The sequence below is a fragment of the Oenanthe melanoleuca genome, chromosome 3 (genome assembly GCF_029582105.1).
Source record: "Oenanthe melanoleuca isolate GR-GAL-2019-014 chromosome 3, OMel1.0, whole genome shotgun sequence".
NCBI classification, from domain to species: domain Eukaryota; kingdom Metazoa; phylum Chordata; class Aves; order Passeriformes; family Muscicapidae; genus Oenanthe; species Oenanthe melanoleuca.
Genome location: NC_079336.1, coordinates 105,317,636 through 105,340,552, shown reverse-complemented (window position 1 = coordinate 105,340,552; position 22,917 = coordinate 105,317,636). Strand labels below are relative to the sequence as shown.

General features: G+C 46.1%; 1 protein-coding gene across 1 annotated transcript in view; it reads right to left on the bottom strand.

Moving 5' to 3' along the window:
• ACSS1 (acyl-CoA synthetase short chain family member 1) overlaps positions 1–19,064 on the bottom strand; it is a 32,603-nt gene extending 13,539 nt beyond the window's left edge. Inside the window, exons 1-5 of the mRNA XM_056487566.1 lie at positions 18,696–19,064; positions 13,050–13,146; positions 4,685–4,884; positions 3,399–3,574; positions 1,456–1,608 (exon numbers count right to left, since the gene is read on the bottom strand). Of these exons, the coding sequence (XP_056343541.1) occupies positions 1,456–1,608; positions 3,399–3,574; positions 4,685–4,884; positions 13,050–13,146; positions 18,696–18,990 (921 nt within the window). The 5' untranslated portion in view covers positions 18,991–19,064. The remainder of the gene's footprint in view (positions 1–1,455; positions 1,609–3,398; positions 3,575–4,684; positions 4,885–13,049; positions 13,147–18,695) is intronic.
• Positions 19,065–22,917: the final 3,853 nt, after the last annotated feature.

Here is a 22,917-nt window from a genome sequence, read left to right as displayed (position 1 = left end):
GAACATTTACAAACATACAGGAAGCACGGATGTACCAGCTGCTGCTCAGCTGGAGCAACAAAGCTACAAGCAAAGCTCAGAGTCTTGGATACCTAAGGTTGCCTACTCACATGGTAGAGCTGATTCTGAATCACAGGGAAACTGCAGACCACAGAGTCTCAGACCCTTCACCAATATCAACAGATTTCCATGAGAGATCTGGAGAAACTCATAGGTGCCCATAAAATATTTACTGAGAAATATTCTTAGCTGTTCAGCTTCTGTATATGAGCACATTGTTTTCCAGATGCTACCCTCTCCTTACTCATCAAATTCAAGATAAAGATCTTAGAGAACTCATTATCTTGTCTTGGATATGGAAAATGCTTCTCCCTGTAAATCTAACTCCTCTACCATATGGTGAAGAGGTCCTGAGTTAGGTTTATCGATCAGGACTAAAAAAAAAACAACCCACGTGTGTGTGACAAGAGTGTCACACGTGGGTGTGCAAAGATCACAGAGATCACACAGGTCGGCTGATCCCTCTACCTAGAAAAGACAATTCTCACCTTACTTTTCCAAGGGCCTTTCCCTCTCATGCACTCTGCAGGTGGAGAAAATGCAACAGGGTGCAGATCTACCTTCTGGACTAAGAAAGAGATGCCTTGGTGTTTGTGCTGTCACTTAGAAAAGCTGACGTAACCAATGCCCTTCATGCAGAGAAGTCTGACATTTGAATATTCAAATCTTCTAAAAATTCAACCATGAAAGAAAAAAAAAAAAAAAAAGAAAAAAAAAGAGAGAAAACCTTCACATGAATTGTGTGTGGTTACAAACAGGGTTATACCTCTAAAGCCAGATGGAGATCTTTCACCAGAGTCCTCTCCTTATTTCACTGTTACCTATTAAAATGCAGAGCTCAGACCAGAAGTTTCAAGAAGCAGTGCCTTGACTCTCTCCATTTTCATGAGAAAGGAGGTTAAAACATTTTCCCTAGATCACCCAGAAAAGCAGAACACAGGTGCAACCACAAGACGAAAAATGTAATTTTTGTTCTTCAGATAATACTATGCAAAGAGGCTGTTTTAAGAATCCAGATCCTCTCTGAAATAAAAAAGTCCAGCATCCCAATGCAAAATACTACAGTAATATCCACATTACCAATGCCAGTAAGATATTTTGCAGAATCTCCTCAGCTGCAAATTTTTGGCAGCCAACATTGACACATTTTAAATGCAAGAGCAACGCTGCCATTTCCTTGATTTCATAACTATGTTCAGGTTTGCATAGTACCAAATTCCTCAGAACAAATCCTGAGGATTAATTACACAGTTTAGATGTCCTCCACTTTGTTTACAATCAATAAGCCAACTAGGCAGCGAGCAGAGAATACAGCATTCCTCCCTGTCCAAGGTCTCTCTTGTTAGCACTGCTGGAAGATAAGTGAACCTTTCCCAGAGGAGGAAGCTGAGTTACCTTGTGTGTGAGAGCAGCATACAGCAGGTATCCAGCCTGGGTATGAACAATTCCTTTGGGTTTCCCAGTGCTGCCTGAGGTATACAGCATGAAGAGCACATCTTCACTGTCCATGCTCTCCGGAGCGCAGATGGAATCTGCCTTGGTCATCTCCTAAGAAAGAAAAGGTGGTAATGACAGAAAGGTTTTGTCTATATGGAACTAACCATCACTCCCTCTGTAAGCATGGCAACAGTATCCAGAGACAAGAGCCACCACTGCTGCTGACCCTCACAAATGTCCATATCATAGCTCACCCCATGGAAAGGTTCCTGTGAGTCATAACATCTAACATTTCCATTCTGCTGGGCAAGTCAATGGGAACTGGCCAGATAAAATAACATTTCAGGGGAAAAAAAGGTAAGTCATAGCTGCTTACATTTCAAGCCTTTGTAAGCTGATGGTATAAATCCAGAATTGACAACAGCATCAAGGCTGACTGGGTACTGCTTAGTACTTTCCTTTTCCTCTAAAAACCGCAGTGCTACAGTTAAATTGTGTGTTCATCTCCCTTCCCTGGCCTCAGCAGTGGATGACTGACCTGTCCATTTGATCCCCAAATTCTAATTTTTCTACCCAGACGAAGAGTGCTTTACTCTCCTGCCTCTGTCACTCCCTTCATACTCCCCTGTTTGGCCAGCTGGGTGAGATCTCTCCTCCCACTACAGCCAGAACCACAGAAAGGAAGGATGCAATGCTCTAGGTGAGAGCTTCTCTCGAGCTCTGTACTATCCTGATGAATAATGATTCCTGCAAGAGGTATTTGGTGGGTTCTTGGAGGAATGTCTTTGTACTGCCTTTTTATGAGAATACATTATAAACACACTGTATTTACAAGTGAACATTAACATCAGTAGATCCAGTTGTTTAAAAGTGTCTGACAAAGCTTAGTAAAATATGAAGAGCTCACAATGTGTAATTCTTAGCCTTTGAGTTACAGCACTGCTGCTCATCTCAGGTATTTCTCATGACATTTCAGCACTGCCAGTTCAGGCTGACTAGCCAGTTTCTGAAACAAAGATGGAATCTTCATATGCTCCATTACAACACGAGCTTAAATTTTGTAGTATGCTATTGCACAAGAGCTGGAAAGTACAGCTGCTGTAAAGATCAGTAAGGACAGTTAACACCATCAACTGTTTAATTCTTGTTTTGTTTCAGATCCCAAAGCTGACAATGGGATGAGCTCAGCTCTTGGATCACTAAAGTACCTCAGGCTGTTTGCAGACCAAGGAAAATAATGAGAATGTCCTTTGTGGAGTCAGGAGTAAGACAATTTCTGAGTAAAACTTGTCTTCTCTGTTTAACTTACACTAGTACTTCCTTCTATCTCATATGCCCAGCACAGAGACTCTTGAACAATCATCTTGCCTAGCAGATTAGCTTTTTCCAGGCTGATAAAACTACTTCTGCATTAGGCTGAAGTCCCATGTGTGCCAGCTGAACACATAAAAACAACTGCTGTTTAGTTCCCCAGGAAGCACAGGTTTTAAGTATCCCCAACCCATCACTGTTCTTCCATCATGGGGCAAGCACCATACTGTTCATTGCTGGACTGAGCACACATGCAATCCATAACACAGTGTCTGAACATGGTAAAATAACAACAGCCACGATGGCCCGCATGACCTCTCAGTCTCAGGAAACACTCCTTAAATCTTAGCACTGTTTGCAAGACTTCTGAAATGGAGCAGCATAACTCCTGTCTATGCTGAGATAAACTAGATATAGATTGAGCTGCTTTGACTCACAATCCTAGCAGAGTGTAAATACATGCAGTCCCTTTGAGGATGAAGATCCAGACGCTGTAAGGAGCAGAACTCAGGTCCCAAAAACACTTATGGAGAGAAAGATTATCCTAGCCAACACTCAGACCTAACAGGAGTTATCCAACAACAACATACCTCTTCAAGGAGAATATCACGGTCACCCATCTGGACTTTGTTATCTGTCCTCTGAGCCACAAACACATGTCTGATGCTTGGACAGTTCTTCACAGCTTCATCCACAGCTGCCTTCAGCTCTATGGTTCGGCCTCCCCTGACTGCCTGGTTATAGGTGATAACTGCTTTGCATCCAGCTAAAAAGAGAATGAATTAGCAGACATGCCAGCCTGTCTTCCAGGCTAGTATGTACACCCAACTTTCATTCATTTAGGGGTGATGTACAGGACAACGTGTGACAAATACTCAGAACTGCTGTCAGTCAAAACCAGTCAGTGCCACTGATGAAAACACACTAAAACCTGAGACACACAGAGATTAAGGGTAGGTGGGACCTCCATAGGTTTTCCAGTCCATCTCCCCCACCTGAAGGCAGGGTCTACTTCAGCTAAACCAATTCTGACAGCTACCCCTTCAATCTTCCTAAAACACTCCAATGGCATCTACTCTACCCTTTCCCCAGCAGTCCACTCCAATGCCTATCACAAATGTGAGGAAGTCTTTCCCAACATCCAGCCTAAGTGTCACTCATTGCAGTTTAAATCATCCATCCCTGCCTTGCAAAGTTGACATGCAGAACAGCTTCTTCCCAGCTCCCTGTGTGAGGGATAACTAAAACATGTACTTGCTCTCTGCTAACTCCACTAAAAAGAAGAAAATAACATGACAATTTCTGTAAGACTTATTCCCACACACTAGCCACAAAGAAACTGATGTGACTGCTAGGACATGAGCCACTGGCTACTTCCCTCTTCTGTTGCTATTTTTAGCATCACTTTTTACCTACTCACAATATACAAATACTTTGGGGCTGAGAACAGCTCTGCCTGATGGAACAGTGGCTCACAGAGCAGGGGCAAGCTGCCAACACTTCCAGTACTACACATAAATCACAGGATCCCAATTGAGAAGGCAGAATTAGTACTGTCCAAAAGTACCAAAGAAACACTGCAATTATGCTGCAAAACAACAAACCAGGCCCTATCCCTAGGCTCTGGTTTTCCTTCTAGTTTCACTGCTGTCAAGCAATGACCCGGTGCACACTGAATGTTAAGCAATTTATTAAGTATTCTAAGGCCAGAGGACACACAGGAAAAGACTCCTCACTGCACTCTGCAGGGGAGAGTGAACTGTCCTGCTAGGCGAGAATGAATCAAGAAAACTCTTTCTGCCGAGAAAACACAAGGCTATGATATGCCTTGGAGCACTGAAACAGAGGGTTTTTTTCCCAGTTTGCATCTACTCACAGTCCATGATTCTCCCAGCCAAGGACTCAGCGCTGAATCCAGCGAAGACTACAGTGTGAACAGCACCAATCCTGGCACAAGCCAGCATGGCTGCCACTGACAAGGGGGACACAGACATATAGATGGCCACTCTGTCCCCTTTCTGGATCCCATATTTCTTCAGGGTGTTGGCAAGGCGGCAAGTCAGATCCAGAAGTTCCCTGTGGCACAGAAGGAATGTTGTCATGGAACTGCACAACCTGATTTACACGGGGTGAGCAAAGAAAAGATGAACTTGGGCAGAGTGAGGCCTCATGATCTCATCTCAGCAGTACAGAGCATCTTAAAAAAGGGTGACCTGGGGCATGCCGGTAGCCAGACTCTCCTGCCATTGTTGGTAGGAGAAAAAAGAGCAGAGTGTTACTTGTTGCAGAAGGAGAGGAGAGGAGAGGAGAGGAGAGGAGAGGAGAGGAGAGGAGAGGAGAGGAGAGGAGAGGAGAGGAGAGGAGAGGAGAGGAGAGGAGAGGAGAGGAGAGGAGAGGAGAGGAGAGGAGAGGAGAGGAGAGGAGAGGAGAGGAGAGGAGAGGAGAGGAGAGGAGAGGAGAGGAGAGGAGAGGAGAGGAGAGGAGAGGAGAGGAGAGGAGAGGAGAGGAGAGGAGAGGAGAGGAGAGGAGAGGAGAGGAGAGGAGAGGAGAGGAGAGGAGAGGAGAGGAGAGGAGAGCTGCAGGTGCTGTCCAGAGCTGCCAGGCTGTAATGTGGCCACAGCAGCCAGCAAGCCAGGTGCTGTAATGCTGCCTCCAGAAATCAGGGCTCAGTTCAGTCACTCCTGATGCTTTTTTTTACCCATGATGCTCAGTCAGAAGCTACTGGAAACACAAGTGGGATAAACACAAGATGAAATGGAAGTGCTGTCCAAAGACTCAGCACACTGTTGAAGTCAGGCAGCAGCTGGAAGTACTCCACAGCCAGAAGCTTCTCTTTAAATTGCAAGGGTAAGCAACACATATGCATTTGCAAGGAAAGAAAGGAGAAATCTGGAGGCACTTATATGAGAGGCAGATTTTACATTATTCTCATCAAAGCTGGATCACCTGAAGCCCAACTGCCTTGCAGAACACAGGTACTGCTGTCACTCTTGCACAGAGAAACTCAGGAACACCAAGAACAAGAACAAATTCTATTTCCATGGGACTCTGCTATGACATGGTGACAATAGCAAAAACATTCCTCTAAGGAATGAAAAAGCACTTTGTGGGAAGGGCTTGCACATTCCCTTAATCTGATGCCTGAACAGGGGATATAACACAATTGCAGGTACACCTGGGACCAAGATGCTGTCATGGACTGAACAGCTCTCTCTACATCTGCAGTGGAGCATGTTCCTCATCAACCTGCCACTGTGAACCCTTAGGGGTTCTAAGCTATACCACCAAGGACGCCCATAACTTTTAACAAAGAGATTAATTTTGGGGGGTTGCATTCCCTAATAAGCTGTAAAGCACTAATCCTTATCTTAAGTATCCTCTTCTCCCAGAACTGGTCATAGCTACAAAACAACCCAAATTTTCAACTGGTGCCTAAGCTGCAAATAAAATGAAAAGTTGTTTCTGGTTCCCCAAAAATTATGTTTTCCTCTTTTTAAATCCTTGCAAGTTGGAAATAAAAGCTGAAGTGCTCTGCTTTGGAAATATCTTATCAAAACTATGGGCTGAGAATAAGTAATTTTTGGAGTGCCCACCCGTTAACTTGTTTTAAACCAAGAGAGAAGACAAGGAAAAGGAGCCTCGAATCCAAGGCACAGCACTTAATTATTCTACGTCTATTCCTGTAAAATCAAGTAAATACTCCATTTATGAACTCAGAGAGGTGGCCAGACATGTTCGATGCCTGCTCTCTGGCCAGGATGGAGTAGCTGCACCACAGATTGAATTCTCCCTAATCCCTTATAGTGGAAGATCAGCCAAAACTCTAAAGCACAACATTGAACACCTCTTCCCAAGCCCCTCATTACCATGGAAGTGCACAGTCAGTTAGATTTATTATTTTGCTTTTACTGAGTTCATGAACTGAACAACTGTGTGCAATAATGAATTCCTACACAACCACTGGTTTAGTGCCTTGTCCTAAAATGCCACATTTTTTGGTCTGGAATTCATATGATGCTGCATGAAAGAAAAATTTCAATGTGGAAAAATAATAAAAAGGCAAAACAAAAGCTGCTCAACTGCAGAGGCCATAAAGGGAAACAAGCCCCAGAGACAGCTGTGAAAAAGTAAAATGAAAACAGTTTATCTGCAATGGAAAATACTCAAGTGCTTTCTGAGCAGCAGCCTCTTTCTCCTACACAGAAATGCCAGAGAATCTCTGGCTACGGTGTGTTTTCTGAGTAACTCCATTATTCCTCTTGTTCTTTTTCCTCATTAAGGACTTGGTGACCACAATGCCAGAAGCTCTCATTGTTTTTTATTATTAATCCCAACTTAACATTTGCCTAATGAGCATGTGCAAGTAAGGTGATAGACAACATGGATCAGTCTTTACCAATGGATCTATTTGACTGTTCTTTGTATGCTGAAATGCTGGGATGGAAAGGCCTTGGAGATCCCTCGGAGCTGCAGCACATGGGGGAATGGACACAAAAGCAAGAAAAGGTGAAGCCAAGAACTCCAACAAAGAAATCCACAAATCCCTGAACGTCAGGTTAGTGGTTTGGCTCCTGTGGCTCTCCAGTTCAAGAAAGGGAGTTAACAGAAATACTGTGTCAGGAATCCTTCCCTTGACTCCTTCATTCCTTCAAACACTTTTTGTTATCTAACAGGCAGGCAAGTGGTACATGCCAGCATGTTACACACCGCCAGTCCTCAACAGAGACACAGACACAACTGTGCAGAGTCACTGCACCTAAACAAACTGAGCAGGAGGAAACCACAGCCATCACCACCCTCCCCATCTGCTGCTACTGCCAAGCTTGGCATTGTAGTTCCTCCATCACACAAGGTCGGAGGACCCAAGAGTAACTGAAACCCTCAAACCCAATACCTCACCCCTGGCACAGAGGCAATGGCATGGAATGCTGGTCAGAAGGAGTGTTGGTAGCATGGCACATCCACCAGCTGCCTGCATTCCCACCGATTTCAATGCAGCCACTCAGAGCAGGGCACTGCACTCAGCAGAGGGAGGCAGGGATAACCACCAGAGAGGAACAAAGCCATGGGGCACACAGAGGGTCCTGGAGCACTCAGCTCCCTCTGTGCAAGCAGAAGGATCTCAGCAGAGCCACTGAAGGAGAAAGAAATGTGCTGCAAGAGAAAGGAAGTGCCCAGCCCCTCCTGACAGACAAGAAACCGCAGAGTCAGTTCATGGCACAACAGTCTGAGGATGCTCTGCAAAAGCAAATTGTAAGAGCTGAAAGCAAATAACATAACAAATTGGACAGCAGAACACTGCTCCAGTGGGTAAAGTGTCAGAGCAGAGGGGAGAAATGGGGAAGCAGCAACAAGCTGGACCCAGAAGGGGAGACCATTTGCAAAAGAGAAAGAGCAATAGATCCAGTCTGTGCATTTAGAATAAAGCAAGCCAGGAAGATGACAGAGGCATTAATGAACACAAAGGACCAGTAAGAGACGTGGACCTGCTGCTGGACAAATCTGGACATCAGTGGTAACCAACAGGACCTATTTCTTTTGGTATGATTTAGAATTTGAGTAAGAAGATTAGAGTGTTAAGGGCTAAAACTAAATTAGAGTGTTAAGGGCTCTTGTGTCTCTCTATATAAGGTGTGCTTCCATTTTCCCCAGAATAAGGCTTTGAGCCTGTTGCCTTCCAGACTCATCACTTGCTATGCAGGCATCTCCTCAGATACCACAGCATCATTTCTAAGCATAGACCTACAAGGCTGGCCCTCCAACAGAGCCAGCAGATCATTATTCAGGCCAGTCCTTCTTTTCAATCTAACACACAGCACACCTCTCCCTGTCCTTACATCTCTGTTCAGGAACTGACAGACCATATTTCTCCCAGATCCCTCCCTAGATACAGTTGTGCCTGTGTTTCCAGAGCCCATTGCTCAGTGCTGTCTGGAACAACTTCTGTAAAACCCATCAGATCACGTGGCCCTTCCCTGATGCATTTCAGGGATGCTTTGCAGAAACAGCCTTCCCATAAGTCTTATGTTACCTTTTGCCACAGCAAGATAGCATAGAGCTTTCTAAACAAAGGAAGCCAGTTCCTTTTACATTAAAAAAAAAAAATAAAATTGCATCAAGACCTTCTTTGGGAAGCAGACTTTTGCAAAATTATTCTAAACTTTTTCTTAATACATTCAATGCCATATACAGGCTTTGACAGTTTAGAGCCTTAGCCCAAGCCATGTTCTCTGCTGTCATGGCACAAGAGCTGAGTTGAGTATTTCTCACAGCTATCAGTTTATTTCCTCAAACCATAGTTGGGATTAGGCTGAAACTGTTTGAAAACTCAGGTCAAGTGTCCAAACTGGGCATTAGAGCACAACTGCCCAGGCTTCCTGCAGACATCCTGAACCCAAGGCAAGGGAAGCCCCTTGCAACCTTTTTCAGGTGAGAAAGTGAAAAACCCATCAGCTGTCTTGGATAGGGAAAGCTGAAAACCTGGGCAAGATTTACTTGCAACTTCAACTTACAAAGAGTTTTGGAAAGTTGGAAAAGAGCTTTGCTGCAAATGATAAGTACCATCATGGCTTCCAGCTACACTCTTCATTGTGATATCTAATACAATTTCATCTATTTTAGTTCAGACTAAGGAATCCAGTGGCCTTTTAAAGGCATAGCAGTCGTGTTGCTCATTAAGATGTCCAACCACTTCTCTCCCACCTACCTAGGACCCTAATTTCTTGTCCTTTAGCTTTCCTTTCTCCCTACTTTGTATCTTGCATTTTGAACTTTCCCTCTGGCAGCTACGTTTTCTGCACTGAAGTGATCACCCATCTTTTGAGACCTGCAACCCTTCTGAAAAACAGGTTAGCTAATGCATTCTGCTGCCCACATCCCATAGCTCTCACTAGACAACAGCCATGAGATTTTGCAGATTCACAGGTGGATAAACTGTAGAGACCATGGTAAACCAGGGAACACCACAAAGAATTACTCCATTTCAGACAAGGGAAGGGCTGGCATAACTTTAGTTTCTGTCTTCACCACTTCCTGTCGTTGAACTTAGACACTGCAACCCAACAGCTCCGGCCGCCAACTCCACCTGCTTTTATAAGGCACAGTACCTTTAAAAACCCAGGTTCAGCAATGCACTGGGGAGTTCTGCTGCAAAGTTTCAAAGGCTCTGAGCCCTGACAATATCCACAGAGCAAGACAAAACACTTCTCGTCTGGTTGGACCCTTCTGACAATAAATTCAGCTGTCAGCTCACAGCACCACAGTGTTGCTAAGCCACTGCCCTGCCAATGAGTTTTTGGTGGCTAGAGAGACCCTTGATAACTGATTTGCATGACCTGTCTCCATTTTGCTGACTGCAGCCACAAAAGCCCAAGAGGGCTGTATTCCCTGTTGATACAAAGCAGTAAAAAAACCAAGTCTCTTGCCTTCCCATTCAAAATCAGAGATAATTTGAAACTCAGCTAAATTTCTCCTTGGTAGAAATGAAACCCACAGGAAGGAAAAAGCAAGAATGCCCAGTGAACTTTTTTCCTGAAAGGTTGAGTTGCACCAGCTAGAGAGACAGGACAAAATTCAGCAGTGAAAAAGATCATCACAACTGAGCTTGTAAGGGCAGCCATCATCTCTTGGCGCAAAAACAGAATGTTTCACCTATGGCTTTGGGTATCTTTGCCCACTAGCAGATGTCTGGATTCTTCCTCTAGCACACAGCACTTGAACTCTGCTGCACAAATACAACCCACTTTGCTGACAAGTGTGCACAGGAGTGTGGGCTGACTGATGGCACAGCTCTTTGCCCACAGCAGAGGCAAATTAAGGTTTTTATTTCTGACAATGATGAGCTATCTGGGATAGCACTTTCCAGTGCAGCTGTGTTTCCTGCCAGTGCAGGGAGGACATCCCACTGAGGAAGGTTTTCCCTTCCTCAGGGAGCAGAAAGCCTGTCCCAGCCCTTTTCCTGCAAGCTACCTTCTTCCTTTGCAGGCTGCAATGGGAACAAGGCCAGCACTCAGCTGTTTTCTTGTCCCGGACAACTCGCCAGAGGAGAAGGCAGAGGACCAGGCCAGCAGCTGCATCTTTCCTTGTGTCACCCAGGACTTATCTCTGAGGAGAAGTAGCTCACAAAAGCAAGCTTTGCAAAGTAGATAATGCAAAAAAACTGGTGCCTTGCAGTATATTGCGCATAAGCCCTGGACAGATCTCTCCCAGCTGAATCCATGACCTTACTCAAAGCCGGTCCATAAGGCAGTGCCCAAATTAAAGTCTTTGGCTTTCTAGAGTGCTTAGTCTTTACTCTAAGGCCGCTATGACTTTAACTGGGCATCCAGATTCTAAGGAAAGGGGCGCCTCTCTTCTGCCAAGACATGTCGAGCATCCTTCTCATTCCCTCTTTACGCTGAGGCTGGTGTGCCAGAGAAAGCTCAACAAGGACTACTCAATCAGCATCCCAGCTCCTGGGACACTTCCTTCTCTGATATGCTTTCCCTCACAAAATTTCTAGCTGAAATAAGGCACCACTGCAGAAGGTTTTCAACTAAGCTCTGTCTCAAAGGGAAGTCACTGCCAACACACTGTGGAAAAAGCTTTGTGTCCCATTTAAAATCTGTAAAAATGTAGGCCAAAGACCAGAGAAAAGGTAAAATACTCATAGAGTATTGCTGTTTTCAACAAAGCTATTCCTGCCTTAATGAGATAAGCAGACTACCAAGTGACCTGTTTTACTATGTGGTAGGAACAAAATCTCTTGAGAAACTCAATCACAGTCACATCTCACCAAGAGTATCAGGCAGAAACAGAAACATGGGTCTCAAATACAGGTAGAAGTTTGAAAATAGATATTGCCAATACATCTTTCACTTGGATGTTCTCCTTTCTGGTACCAGTTACTGTATCTCTGTAAGGCTGCACAAAGAAGAGCTCAGTTTTCAGATATGGGTTACTTGTCTTCATGTCACAGCAATCACAATTCCACAAGTTGAAATATATTTTCTTCCAAATGCATTTTGGCATGGCCAGGAGAAAAAACAGTCCTGTTTCTGTTCAGAAAGTCCATCCCTTATCTCCAGAGATTACAGATAAGATGTTTTAAGTGTCTGCAGCAGCTCAATACATTTCAAATAGCAGCCTAAGGGGAAGGTTAGAGTTGCCTGGAATGAGGCTGTCCTGTCTCTTGGGCTGCTTCTCTTATCAGGCTGATCTGAACACAATTGTCACATCTTTCCTACCCTTACACACCACCCCTGAGGATAAAGAGAAGGGTACAAGTGCACAAACCTGGGAGAAAAGCATACCATACATAAACTCTGGGAGAAATCTATGGTTCCATCTCCATGTTTACCACCAGAATGGCAAAATGCAAAACCACTTAGCCAAGCTACCCAGTTAATTACAACATATTTATATCATAACAGACCTAAACACTCTGCCAAATAACAATACCAAGATTAAAACCAATGCACTCTTTTCACAGATTTATATCAGAGAGTGTTTCTTTCTGTTGCATGGAGCACTAACCTGTCAAAGTTATTTTTACACTCACTCCTCCCTGCTGACCACTTTCCACACTCCAATGAATAATGTTTCCAGGACATAAATAAATTTTGGAGATGAATCAGATCATCAGAACCTATTCAGACTCAAGGATTTCTAGGAATCCAAACAAGTTCCAGAAAACATTCTGTAAAGGTCTGATGCTAAGACATTCTTCATCTCCTCTGCTTTCTGATCTAGTCAAGCAAACATCTGGTTCACTGAAATTCAGCAGGTCAAATATTTGGTTTCCTAAAACATGCACTGAGGAATGTACAAGTCTGGGAAACATTTAAATCTCACTAGAGACAGAGATGATGTAAAAGGCAGGACTGTCTCCTGAATGAGGGCACATAGCAAGGAAAAGAGAAATATGCTTAAACCTGCCATATTCTAATAAACCCTGCAATCTATAGCATCAATTGCAAGTCAGTGTCACCCAGAGCCGCCTCAAGGTTGCTCTAAACTGCACTGAAGATGGAGAAGAGAAACATGGGGAGCTTAAAATCCCCTCCAGCCAGGGCTCAGTATCAAGCTGTTGACCATCAACACAAGATGTCTGCACCAAGATGTTTGCTACTCTGCTGAAACCAGAAGCTACTCACAGAAATTTTCCCATGCTTATCTCCAGCACACAAAAAGGAAACTGTCAGGTGAAAAAATCCCATTTCCTGTTCCCTCACACTGCCAGGCATAGTGAGAAGGTGCCATACCTGTATGTGACATACACTGCAGTGCCAGGTTCATCTCTCTCCCAAATCAAAGCCACTCTGTTTGGAGACTTTTCAACATGCTGATCCAAGCAATTTACTGTAAAAAAAACACAAAGGTTTAAACAAACCCTGATCATATGAAAAGTGCTTTGTAAACCTAGCTTGGTCAAATGCAACAGCAAGCAAGTTCAAGATGAAGCATTTTTTAGGTTGCTAGGCACACAACAGAGGAACTGAGAGCATTTGCAGCTCTAATAAAGCTATACAACAAATTCTACACTTAATTGGCACAGTGGCCTTAGAGATGGATACCCATGATAGGCCATGGCCAATTCAGCTCAGCTTAGCTGCACTGCAAGTGAATTGCCCTCATCATGCAGCGCGCCCGTATTGGCAACCCGAATCGCCCTGGGATTTTGGAGATAATTACAAACTGGCCAGAAGGTGAAGATTTTGGTCTCGCTGACGAAGAGGAGCAGAAGCAAGTGACCCGGGCTGAAGAAGCCCCACCGTACAACCAACTGCCAGCAGATGAAAAATGCTACTCCCTTTTCACCGACGGTTCCTGTCGCATTGTGGGGATGAACCAGAAGTGGAAAGCAGCCGTATGGAGCCACACATGACAGGTTGCACAAGCTACCGAAGGAGAAGGTGGATCAAGTCAACTTGCTGAGCTCAAAGCTGTTCAGCTGGCCTTGGACATTGCTGAGAGAGAGAAATGGCCAAAGCTCTACCTTTACACTGACTCCTGGATGGTAGCCAATGCTCTGTGGGGGTGGCTGGAGAGGTGGAAAAAGGATGACTGGCAACATAGAGGAAAACCAATCTGGGCTGCTGATGAGTGGAAAGACATTGCCACTCGGATAGAGAAGCTACCCGTGAAAGTCCGTCATGTGGATGCCCATGTTCCCAAGAGTCGGGCTAATGAAGAACACCGGCATAACGAGCAGGTAGATCAGGCTGCACAGATAGAGGTCTCAAAGATAGACTTAGATTGGGAACACAAGGGAGAATTGTTCCTAGCTCGATGGGCCCATGATGCCTCAGGTCATCAGGGCAGAGATGCCACTTACAAGTGGGCACGAGACCGAGGGGTGGATCTAACCATGGACAGCATCTCCCAGGTTATCCACGACTGTGACACGTGCGCTGCCATCAAGCAGGCCAAGCGGGTGAAGCCCCTCTGGTATGGGGGTGGTCCAAGTATAAGTACGGAGAGGCCTGGCAGATTGACTATACACTTGACACTGCCTCAGACCTGCCAAAGCAAGAGCTATGTGCTGACCATGGTGGAAGCCACAACTGGATGGTCGGAGACCTACCCTGTGCCTCATGCCACTGCTCGGAACATCATCCTGGGCCTGGAAAAACAAGTCCTCTGGAGGCATGATACCCCTGAGAGAATTGAATCAGACAATGGGACTCATTTCAAAAATAGCCTTATAAGCACCTGGGCTAGAGAACATGGCATTGAGTGGGTGTATCATATTCCCTACCATGCACCAGCAGCTGGGAAAGTCGAACTGTGCAATGGCCTGCTTAAAACCACCTTAAAGGCACTTAGTGGGGGGACTTTCAAAAACTGGGAGATCAATCTACCAAAGGCCACATGGTTAGTGAATACCCGAGGTTCCACTAACCGAGCAGGCCCTGCCCAATTTGAGCCCAGATGGAGATAAGGTCCCAGTGGTACACCTGAGAGGCATGTTAGGAAAAACTGTTTGGGTGAACACTCCCTCCAGCAAAGACAATCCTGTTCGTGGGGTGGTTTTTGCTCAAGGACGAGGTTGCACTTGGTGGGTGATGCAAAAGGATGGACAGACCCGATGCATACCCCAAGGAGACCTTGTTCTAGGGTAAGCTATCTATGATACTGTGCCTGTAACTGCACGTATGTATATGATATAAAAGTTTTAATTTGCTGTAGCATGTTGGCATGGAAAAAATTCGGGGTGGATAATGCTGGGGGTTGAGTGTTTTCCTATTACTGTGTCAATTTGAAGAATTTTTCCCATTGTCATGCCAATGGAGCTGCTGGTTACACCGTGGATCTTTGCTGACTCTGGACAAAAGCGGTAGGTGGGATCGGCTTGGGGAGGGGCTCTCATGCTTCCAGAGGGGACTCGTGTTTCCGGCGAGCTGGGAGGGGGATTCCCTCAGTCTTGGAGCCACACGGCCAAAGGCAGGAGAGCCAGACCCTCTGCCATCACCTGCCCTGCATCTGCCCTGCTACAGCCTCCAGTCTCTGCGGACACAGATGAGCACCAGAACCCAACGGTGAGCGAGGAGCTGCCCGCTCCAGCCGCTCCCCCTGAGACCGGCGCGGCCGCAGCCGCCCCTTCCCGCCTCCGCTCCCGCCGAGAGAGAGCGTGGTCACAGCTAAAGAAAGGACTGGAACCGAGTAATCTGTTCTGTTTCGTTAGTAATTTTAACAACTGCTGTTGTGTCTGCTGGTACAGTTAGATATATTAGTAAAAAAGCTGTTATTCCTACCCCCTTATCTCTGCCTCAGAGTCCTTGATTCAAATGTTTATAATATTTGGGGGGGAGTGGAATTCGGGTCTCTGCTTCAAAGGAAAACTTCTGCCTTTCTTGGCAGACACCCATCCTTCAAACCAGGACACCATGATAGGCCATGGCCAATTCAGCTCAGCTTAGCTGCACTGGCTAAACTTAAGCCAGCCCAAATCCTTCCCTTGCTCCTAGCAGCACAAAGAGAAGACACTCTTTTGATGTTTTTGCTCCCCAGAGCAGCATTTCACTACAGAACTTGGACAGTCTTCCCCAGCTGGCATATTTAGCACTGCACCACTTGAGTTTTCTAATTAAAGCTCATCTGAAACATTTTTATTTCAGGATATAACAAACAGCTGAACCTCAGCTAACTGAAAATATCTTAAATTGTAGGATCTATAGCAAACTCAAAGTTTAGACATCTACATGCAGATCCATGGGAAAGATTAACGTGTCTCAGGCTGTGCATTCCACTTCCTAAAACTTAAAGGTATTAAATTCCCTTTTAAAGGTGCATCTCTCCCCCTTGGCAACTTGAAGTGGAGGACTTAGGGAGAGCATCCAACCTGAAGAAATTTATAGAATCCACAAAAGAAACCTGCCTGCATGTCCAGTAGCAGCTTGCCTGATAATTAGAGAGCATCCTTGTTAAGTATTAATTCCAAGCCTATATGACACTTACTGCATTGCAATCTTTCAAAGGCAGTTACTTTGTTTCAATAGTTAGGGACACTGCTGTATAAGTCACAGAAAACCTTCCTAAAAATTGCTGAATTTCAGATCATATTTCTTGGCAATATTAATACTGATGGGAAAGGATTTCATTTTTCCAGATAAATTTTAAAATAAAAAGCTGTGCGTTGCAGTAGCTTTGACTGTTCTGTGACCACACCATCACACCACCACAAAAGGTGGGAATGAGCCCCTACAGCTGGACAGAGAAAAATTTCTCAGAATGTAAGACATTTCATTACAAGACCAAGTATTGTCTCAAAAATTTGACAAAGCATTCTTCAGCTCTTTAAAGTCTTTTGTTTTTAATGCAAAACCCTGCTGCAGTACTATAAAAATAGAAGAGACAAAGCCATTTCTTAAGCCATCCTAATATGATACAAGGGGACCAAAGCTCTAGTGGAGAATGCTTTAAGCAGTTATACACTGGTTTCCTCTGCCTGCGTTCATTGTTGCGGCTTGGTCCACAACAAGCAGCCACTCCCACCTCCAAGCTCCTCGCAGCTACACCCTCACATAAAGTGCCACACTACAGTGGATCATATGAAGTGGCACTCATTGCCCAAACAACTTGTCTGACTCTCACAGCCACACCAGCCTTCAGAGGGAATTCCTGCTGTGGAAAGCCTTGGCTGTGCCAAGGGGGAACTTTTAGCTCTGTGCTTAGTAAGAACATGCAGATGAACCAGAGCCAAATGTTATTATTTCCTTCCTGATCTTAGGCTTACAAGAGCCTTTTGCTCATTTTACAAAATAGAATTTAGTGACCTTCCCCTTGCTACTACACCCTAGTAGTTTCTCCATACATTTTCTTACTTCCTTGACTGCTCAGAAACAATTCAGCCCAGTAAGACAAGCTCCTGAGAATGTGTCTTGGTGGGAAATGAAGTAGTTTGCCAGGTAATTCTCCTGGCCACACTGCAAGAAATCTAAAAGCACTGAAGTTCAGAAGTCTCCAAAGTCCTTCTGCAAGGGCCCCCAAGCAAAGAGAATCAGATGACTCAGTTGCTTATGGTTCAGCTGTGCTGGGAGATGTGCACACAGGATGTTCTGGATCAGGAACCTGAACTGTTGCCATTTTCTGCAGCCAGTGTTCAAACCAAGAGGTGAAAGCACAAAATCAGAGTCTCCTCACAGCAAAACAGCAACTTGGCTGCACCAAAGTACTGCCTTCATCACACTTGAAAAGAAAACCAAGAACAACAAACCTGTTTAATTCTGTGCATCTGTTTCAAAGTCCAATTATTTCCTTTCATGTATGCAAAGAAATCTAAGTGGCATTTTATGTTTGCTGAGGAACCAGACACAAGGCAGAGCAATATCTGGTTATCAAAGATCTGACATGGGATACAGAAGAAAGTGCTGATCTCACTCTACAGAGGAAAGAAATAGATCTCTGATAGGCTGTGCTCAAACAAGATCTTCCTTTCAACAGGAATTAATGAAAACAAAACTCTGGCTAAAATCCTCTGATTGCTGGGTGATGGACACAGGGTTGTACACACATTTCCATAAACTAGGCATCATCCCCTGGGAGGAGACACTCCCTTATGTTCTCTGGAAGACCTGAGGAGGGCTTCCTCTTTTGGCTGCCAAAAAAAAGTGACTAGAGATGTTACAGTTACTGCACTACTGAACCGGTGCCCTCCCCGAGGAGCGGGAAACGAAGGTCAGAAATATTCATCCCTGTTAAAAGATATCACCACTGAGAGGTACCCTGGACGGAGCTGGGGTTCAGTCCCATTGGATGAAGCACGGCCGCAGCACAGAAGAGCCTTCAAGGCAGATATGGCACAGACAAAACACAAACGCAGTCAGGGCAACCACGGCAGATATTACTCTTGTTTCATGCTGAGTGGTGAAACTGAAGGAAAAGACCAAGATCCTCGTTTAAAAGAAAAACCAATCCCTGCAGCTTGTGTCATAAAAGACCGTTCTCCACCTGTGGATCATCCTGAGCAACCATGGGACCGGGCAGCATCCGGTGCCCGCAGCCAGCACAGCCCAAGCTGGGAATCGCAGCGCCGGGGCTGCGGCCGATCCCCGCAGGTCGAAGGGCGGTCGCCCGCAAGGAAGCGCCCCGGCAAGAGGCTTAGCCAGGGTTATCCCGGCGTCGGATTTTCTCCAGCATTTCGCAATTCCCAGCTTGTCTCCTCCCAGCGCCGCCCGACCAAAATCCGGTTTTCACCCCCAAAGACGGGAGCTGGCGAAACTTCTCCCCGCGGGCCGCCTCCAGCCCAGCCCAGACCGGCGGCAGCAGCAGCAGCAGCGGCAGCAGCAGCAGCAGCAGCAGCAGCAGCAGCGGCAGCAGCGGCAGCAGCAGCGGCAGCAGCGGCAGCAGCAGCGGCAGCAGCGGGCGGCCTCGCGGGGCGCGGGGGATGCACGGCCGGGACGCCTTACCCGAGACGTTCAGGCGGCCGCCGAGGAACCAATGGGCGGAACCAGCGGGCGAGCCAGGCTGGCAGGCCGTGTGGAACGGACTGTCCCAGCGCAGCCACCGCCGCGCCGCGTCCGCCCAGAACCCGGCGGGGTCGCGGGCCGCCCGCTCCCTCCAGGCCCGGTACTCGCCGGGCGGCAGCGCCCCGGAGGCTCCCGGTTGGCTGCAGCAGTTCCGAGCCGGCACCGGGAGCCGGCCCGGGGGTTGAGGGAGGCTGAGAGCGCGCAGAGCCCGCGCTCGGGAGGCCGCCAGCGCCATGGGACACAGCCCGGCCCCGCTGTCCCCGCCCGGCCACCGGGTGAGCGAGAGGGAGAGAACGAGCGAGAGAGACCGCCTGGGGGGAGGGGCTGCCTCGGCGGGGCGGCTCCGGGAGCGCCGCACCCCGCGCACCCCCCAGAGCCGGCAGCGCCCTGTGCGACCAGGGGCACTCCGCACGCAGAGACACCCTGCACCAGGGACACCCTGCACCAGGGACACCCTGCGCACCCAGACACCCTGCACCTGAGACACCCTGCTCCAGGGGCACTGTGCACACCCAGACACATTGCACGAGGGACACCTGCACCAGAAAGCACCCTGCACATCCAGACACCCTGCACCAGGGACACCTCGCCCCCAGGGACACCCTGCACATCCAGACACCCTGCACCAGGGACACCTCGCCCCCAGGGACACCCTGCACATCCAGACACCCTGCACCAGGGACACCTCGCCCCCAGGGACACCCTGCACACCCAGACACCCTGCACCAGGGACACCCTGCCCCTCCAGGAGCATTCCGAGAAATACACCTGCATCTGGAGGAAGAGACTTTGCTCTGTGGGGATGTGCCGACAGGAGTGCATCCCTGTTCACATCCTCACCTCCACAACAGGAGTGCTCAGGTACAGCCAGGCACTTTAACATAAAAAGCAGCTCTTGGCATACATGCATGCTGGTGTCCATCACCACGGCCCTGGACATTGAGCACAAAGCGAGCACGGCCAATGGCACAGTCCTCATGCACAGGCAGTACTTGTGCTCGTCGGTAGGTGTCAAACACATTGTGCTCTCGTACACCACCATATACACAGCTGTCATAACCCTGTCCCCTCTGCTCAAAATGGGGTATCTTTAAGCGGGGTACACACCCATTTATTTGCTTGGCCACCCTGCGAGCACCATGGCTTTGGTATCCCAACACTTCTTTCTCCATAGTAATCTAGGGACCGGATTTCACCCCTACTTCATGGTGCAAACCCTCAACAATGAGTTGCAAGGTTTTACAGCAGGTAACACACAGCTTATTCCTTGTCCATAGCAGAGACACACTTTCTGGCATGAAGAAACGAATTCTTTTAGACAGCACAGAGTCTGAAAGCTCAGAGTGGCATGGTCTGGGCATCCTTAAGAAGTGCCAAACTACCTGAGCACCAACTCTATTCACCCTCAGGGTTTGGATAGGCAAAGCACATTTCATGCTCAAGATTAAAAACTTGAAATAACTCTGTATGCTAGGAAGCTTCTCCTGGCAGTGGTAGAAACAAATGGTGTTTTTCTGTTCTAAAAATACCACCAGGCACTTTTTAATGTGTGTTTTTTGTGTGATATTTTCTGACACTGCTGAACTTTTATATTGTGTTTTATAGGTAAGAAAAAATATAATTTTAATTTCCTTATAAAGTTGGCATTAGCACATGGCTGCTGTAGATCGATATTGCTTCCTTTCGTTTTGACTGTCACTTTCTGTTTGCCCAAGACTTAAATTCCAAGCAGCAGCACGTGTGCCACCTGGTGCCAGACAGGGGTATGGAGAGCACTTCAGCTTTCACTTGGTTCGTCCAAGGATTGTTCAAAAGTTTTCTGTTAAAGATGACTTATATGCAAGTCCTACCACTTTCAGGATTTTGGACGAATGCTTTTCACGAAACAAACGAGTTGTCAAAAAAAGAAAGCATGAACTTAAATTATTTGGCCTTAAAGCTTACCTGCTTCATTTGCAAACCTTGAAATCTGAAAACCCTTCTCTGGTTTCATTCCACCAAGGCTGATTTTCCTTTTCTACCAGCAAGTTTTGTTTTGCTCATGATTCACCAGAACATCCCCCACTCTCAAGTTTTGGCTGCCTTTTTCCTCAGAGAAAACCATGGCCAACAGCAACACAACCCAGATCCAGTCTGATCACCTCATTCAGATGGATTGCTGAACTCAAGCAAAAGTCCAAATCTCCTTTCTTGATTCAAAAAGAGATGAGGGGGGGGAAAGAGTCCCTGAGATTTTGCAATGCTACTTGTTCTACCTATGACTTTCTGAACAAGTGAGTGAAGGCTAGCATCAATCAGGCTGTTGCCTTTTTGAGAACCAAGGGGTGTTACAGCAATTCTTATTTTTAAGTATTTTGTGTGTGCCAGGAAAGGCTGGTGCTGGATAAAAGACAGGTCACGGAATTTCTTCCTGCTTTCACTGTGTCTCTCTCCATTCTTAGGGCCCTCTGGCATTATGGAGTCCCAACAGGAATGCTGGCATCCCTGGCTCTGGAGAAGCCTGGTAACAGTGATCTGGAAATGCCACCTCCATGTGGCAGCTTCCACAGGCTTGTGGCTCCTGGACAGAAGAAGTCATTCCCTGCTACAGCCAAGCCTCCTGGCACAGTCTCCCAGACCAGCCAGAAAATCTCACTGCCCTGTAGGAGATTTTAGCAAGTAATAGGCACAGCTGCTGAATAGCTGCAGATCTTGGCCTCGATTAAGGGTCTTCTGTGCTGGTGTCATGGCAGGATAAGCAATACCAGTAGTGGGTTGACTAAGGGCTGAGATTTCTGCTGACAGAACTATATTTAAAAAAACAAAAAAACAAAAACAAAAACAAAAAACACCAACCCCAAATCTCTCCAACTTTCCACATATTTCTACTCCTATTCTTAACTGCTATCAGCAGTTACTCATTGGCCTCTTTGATTCCTGTCAATATATAAAAGACTTACTCAATAAGGTGTTATGTTTCTCAATTGCTCATCCCCTTGTTTTTCCTTTAATGACCTAAAAAAAAAAGAATAGTAAAGTTGTGGAATCTATGACTGTCACTTGGATGTCACTGATCTGCTCCCACCTGTCCTTTCCAATGGTCTTCTCACATGGTGTGCACACATATACCTGACTCCACAAAGAAAGCCCAGGGCCAGGCAAAAACACCATCACAGAGCTAAGTAGATGCTGGTCTGTGTTAGAAAATTTCCCAAGTCACAATTAATCCAGATTTTAATAAAATCTGTTGATCATTTTCAGCTAAATTTATGCCTGCAGAATCATTTGGACATGTTCCCAGATGGCTGTTCCAGCAGGTTTCTGAACCCATTCAGTTAAGTCTGCAGAAGAGCAGGCTTAGAGAGAGTTTAGACCAAGGATGAAATAAAGCTAAAATGTAGTTGCTCAGGTACCACTTTAACAGATCAGCATGGACCTTGTGTCCAAAGGTATGGGACCTGCAGCAGGTTTGGAGGAGCTGAGTACCTGAGCTAATCTGAAATGTAAATCTTTGTCAGATCTGCTCACATCTGGTCACAACTGAAACAAAGGTGTGAAAAATGTAGATTTGCTGCATGTCCATTTATGAATGTGTAATAAATTAGTGACCCATAAATGAGTGAGCTCAATAAATGAGTGAGCCAAATGAGTGACAAGGGAGAAAAACAATACTTAAAAATATCCACATAACTAGACTGCTTTTATACAGACCAGGCCATCAGGTGTCCCATTCTCAGAGTTTTCTGCTCAAGGCTGAATTTCAGACCAAGGGTATTCAGTGCTGCTGCTTACACCCATCAACACAGAATTTCCCTCCCCATTTGGCTCCTCTCCTGTATCAGCAGCCCATACTGGGTTTGTTATGTGCTTTGTTCCAGAAAGTCCTTGCTGATGAATCTCCACATCACACTGGCTTCCCCTTGGGGCTGCCCAGCCTGAGTGCTGGGGAGGGAACAGAGAAATCTTATAAATGCCTAGCAAGTAGTTCTGAAACAATAGATGAAATTAAGATGTTAGCATATTTTGCTAAACATAGATGCTGAAAACAGTCATGTTAATGTTTGAGGCCTCTTCCTTTGTTTAGATGATACCAAATGCCACAAATACCAAAGCCAACAGACATCCTATCCCAAGCCTAACAGGAAAGGTCTGAAGAGAAGCGTTACAGATAAGAAAGCAATAA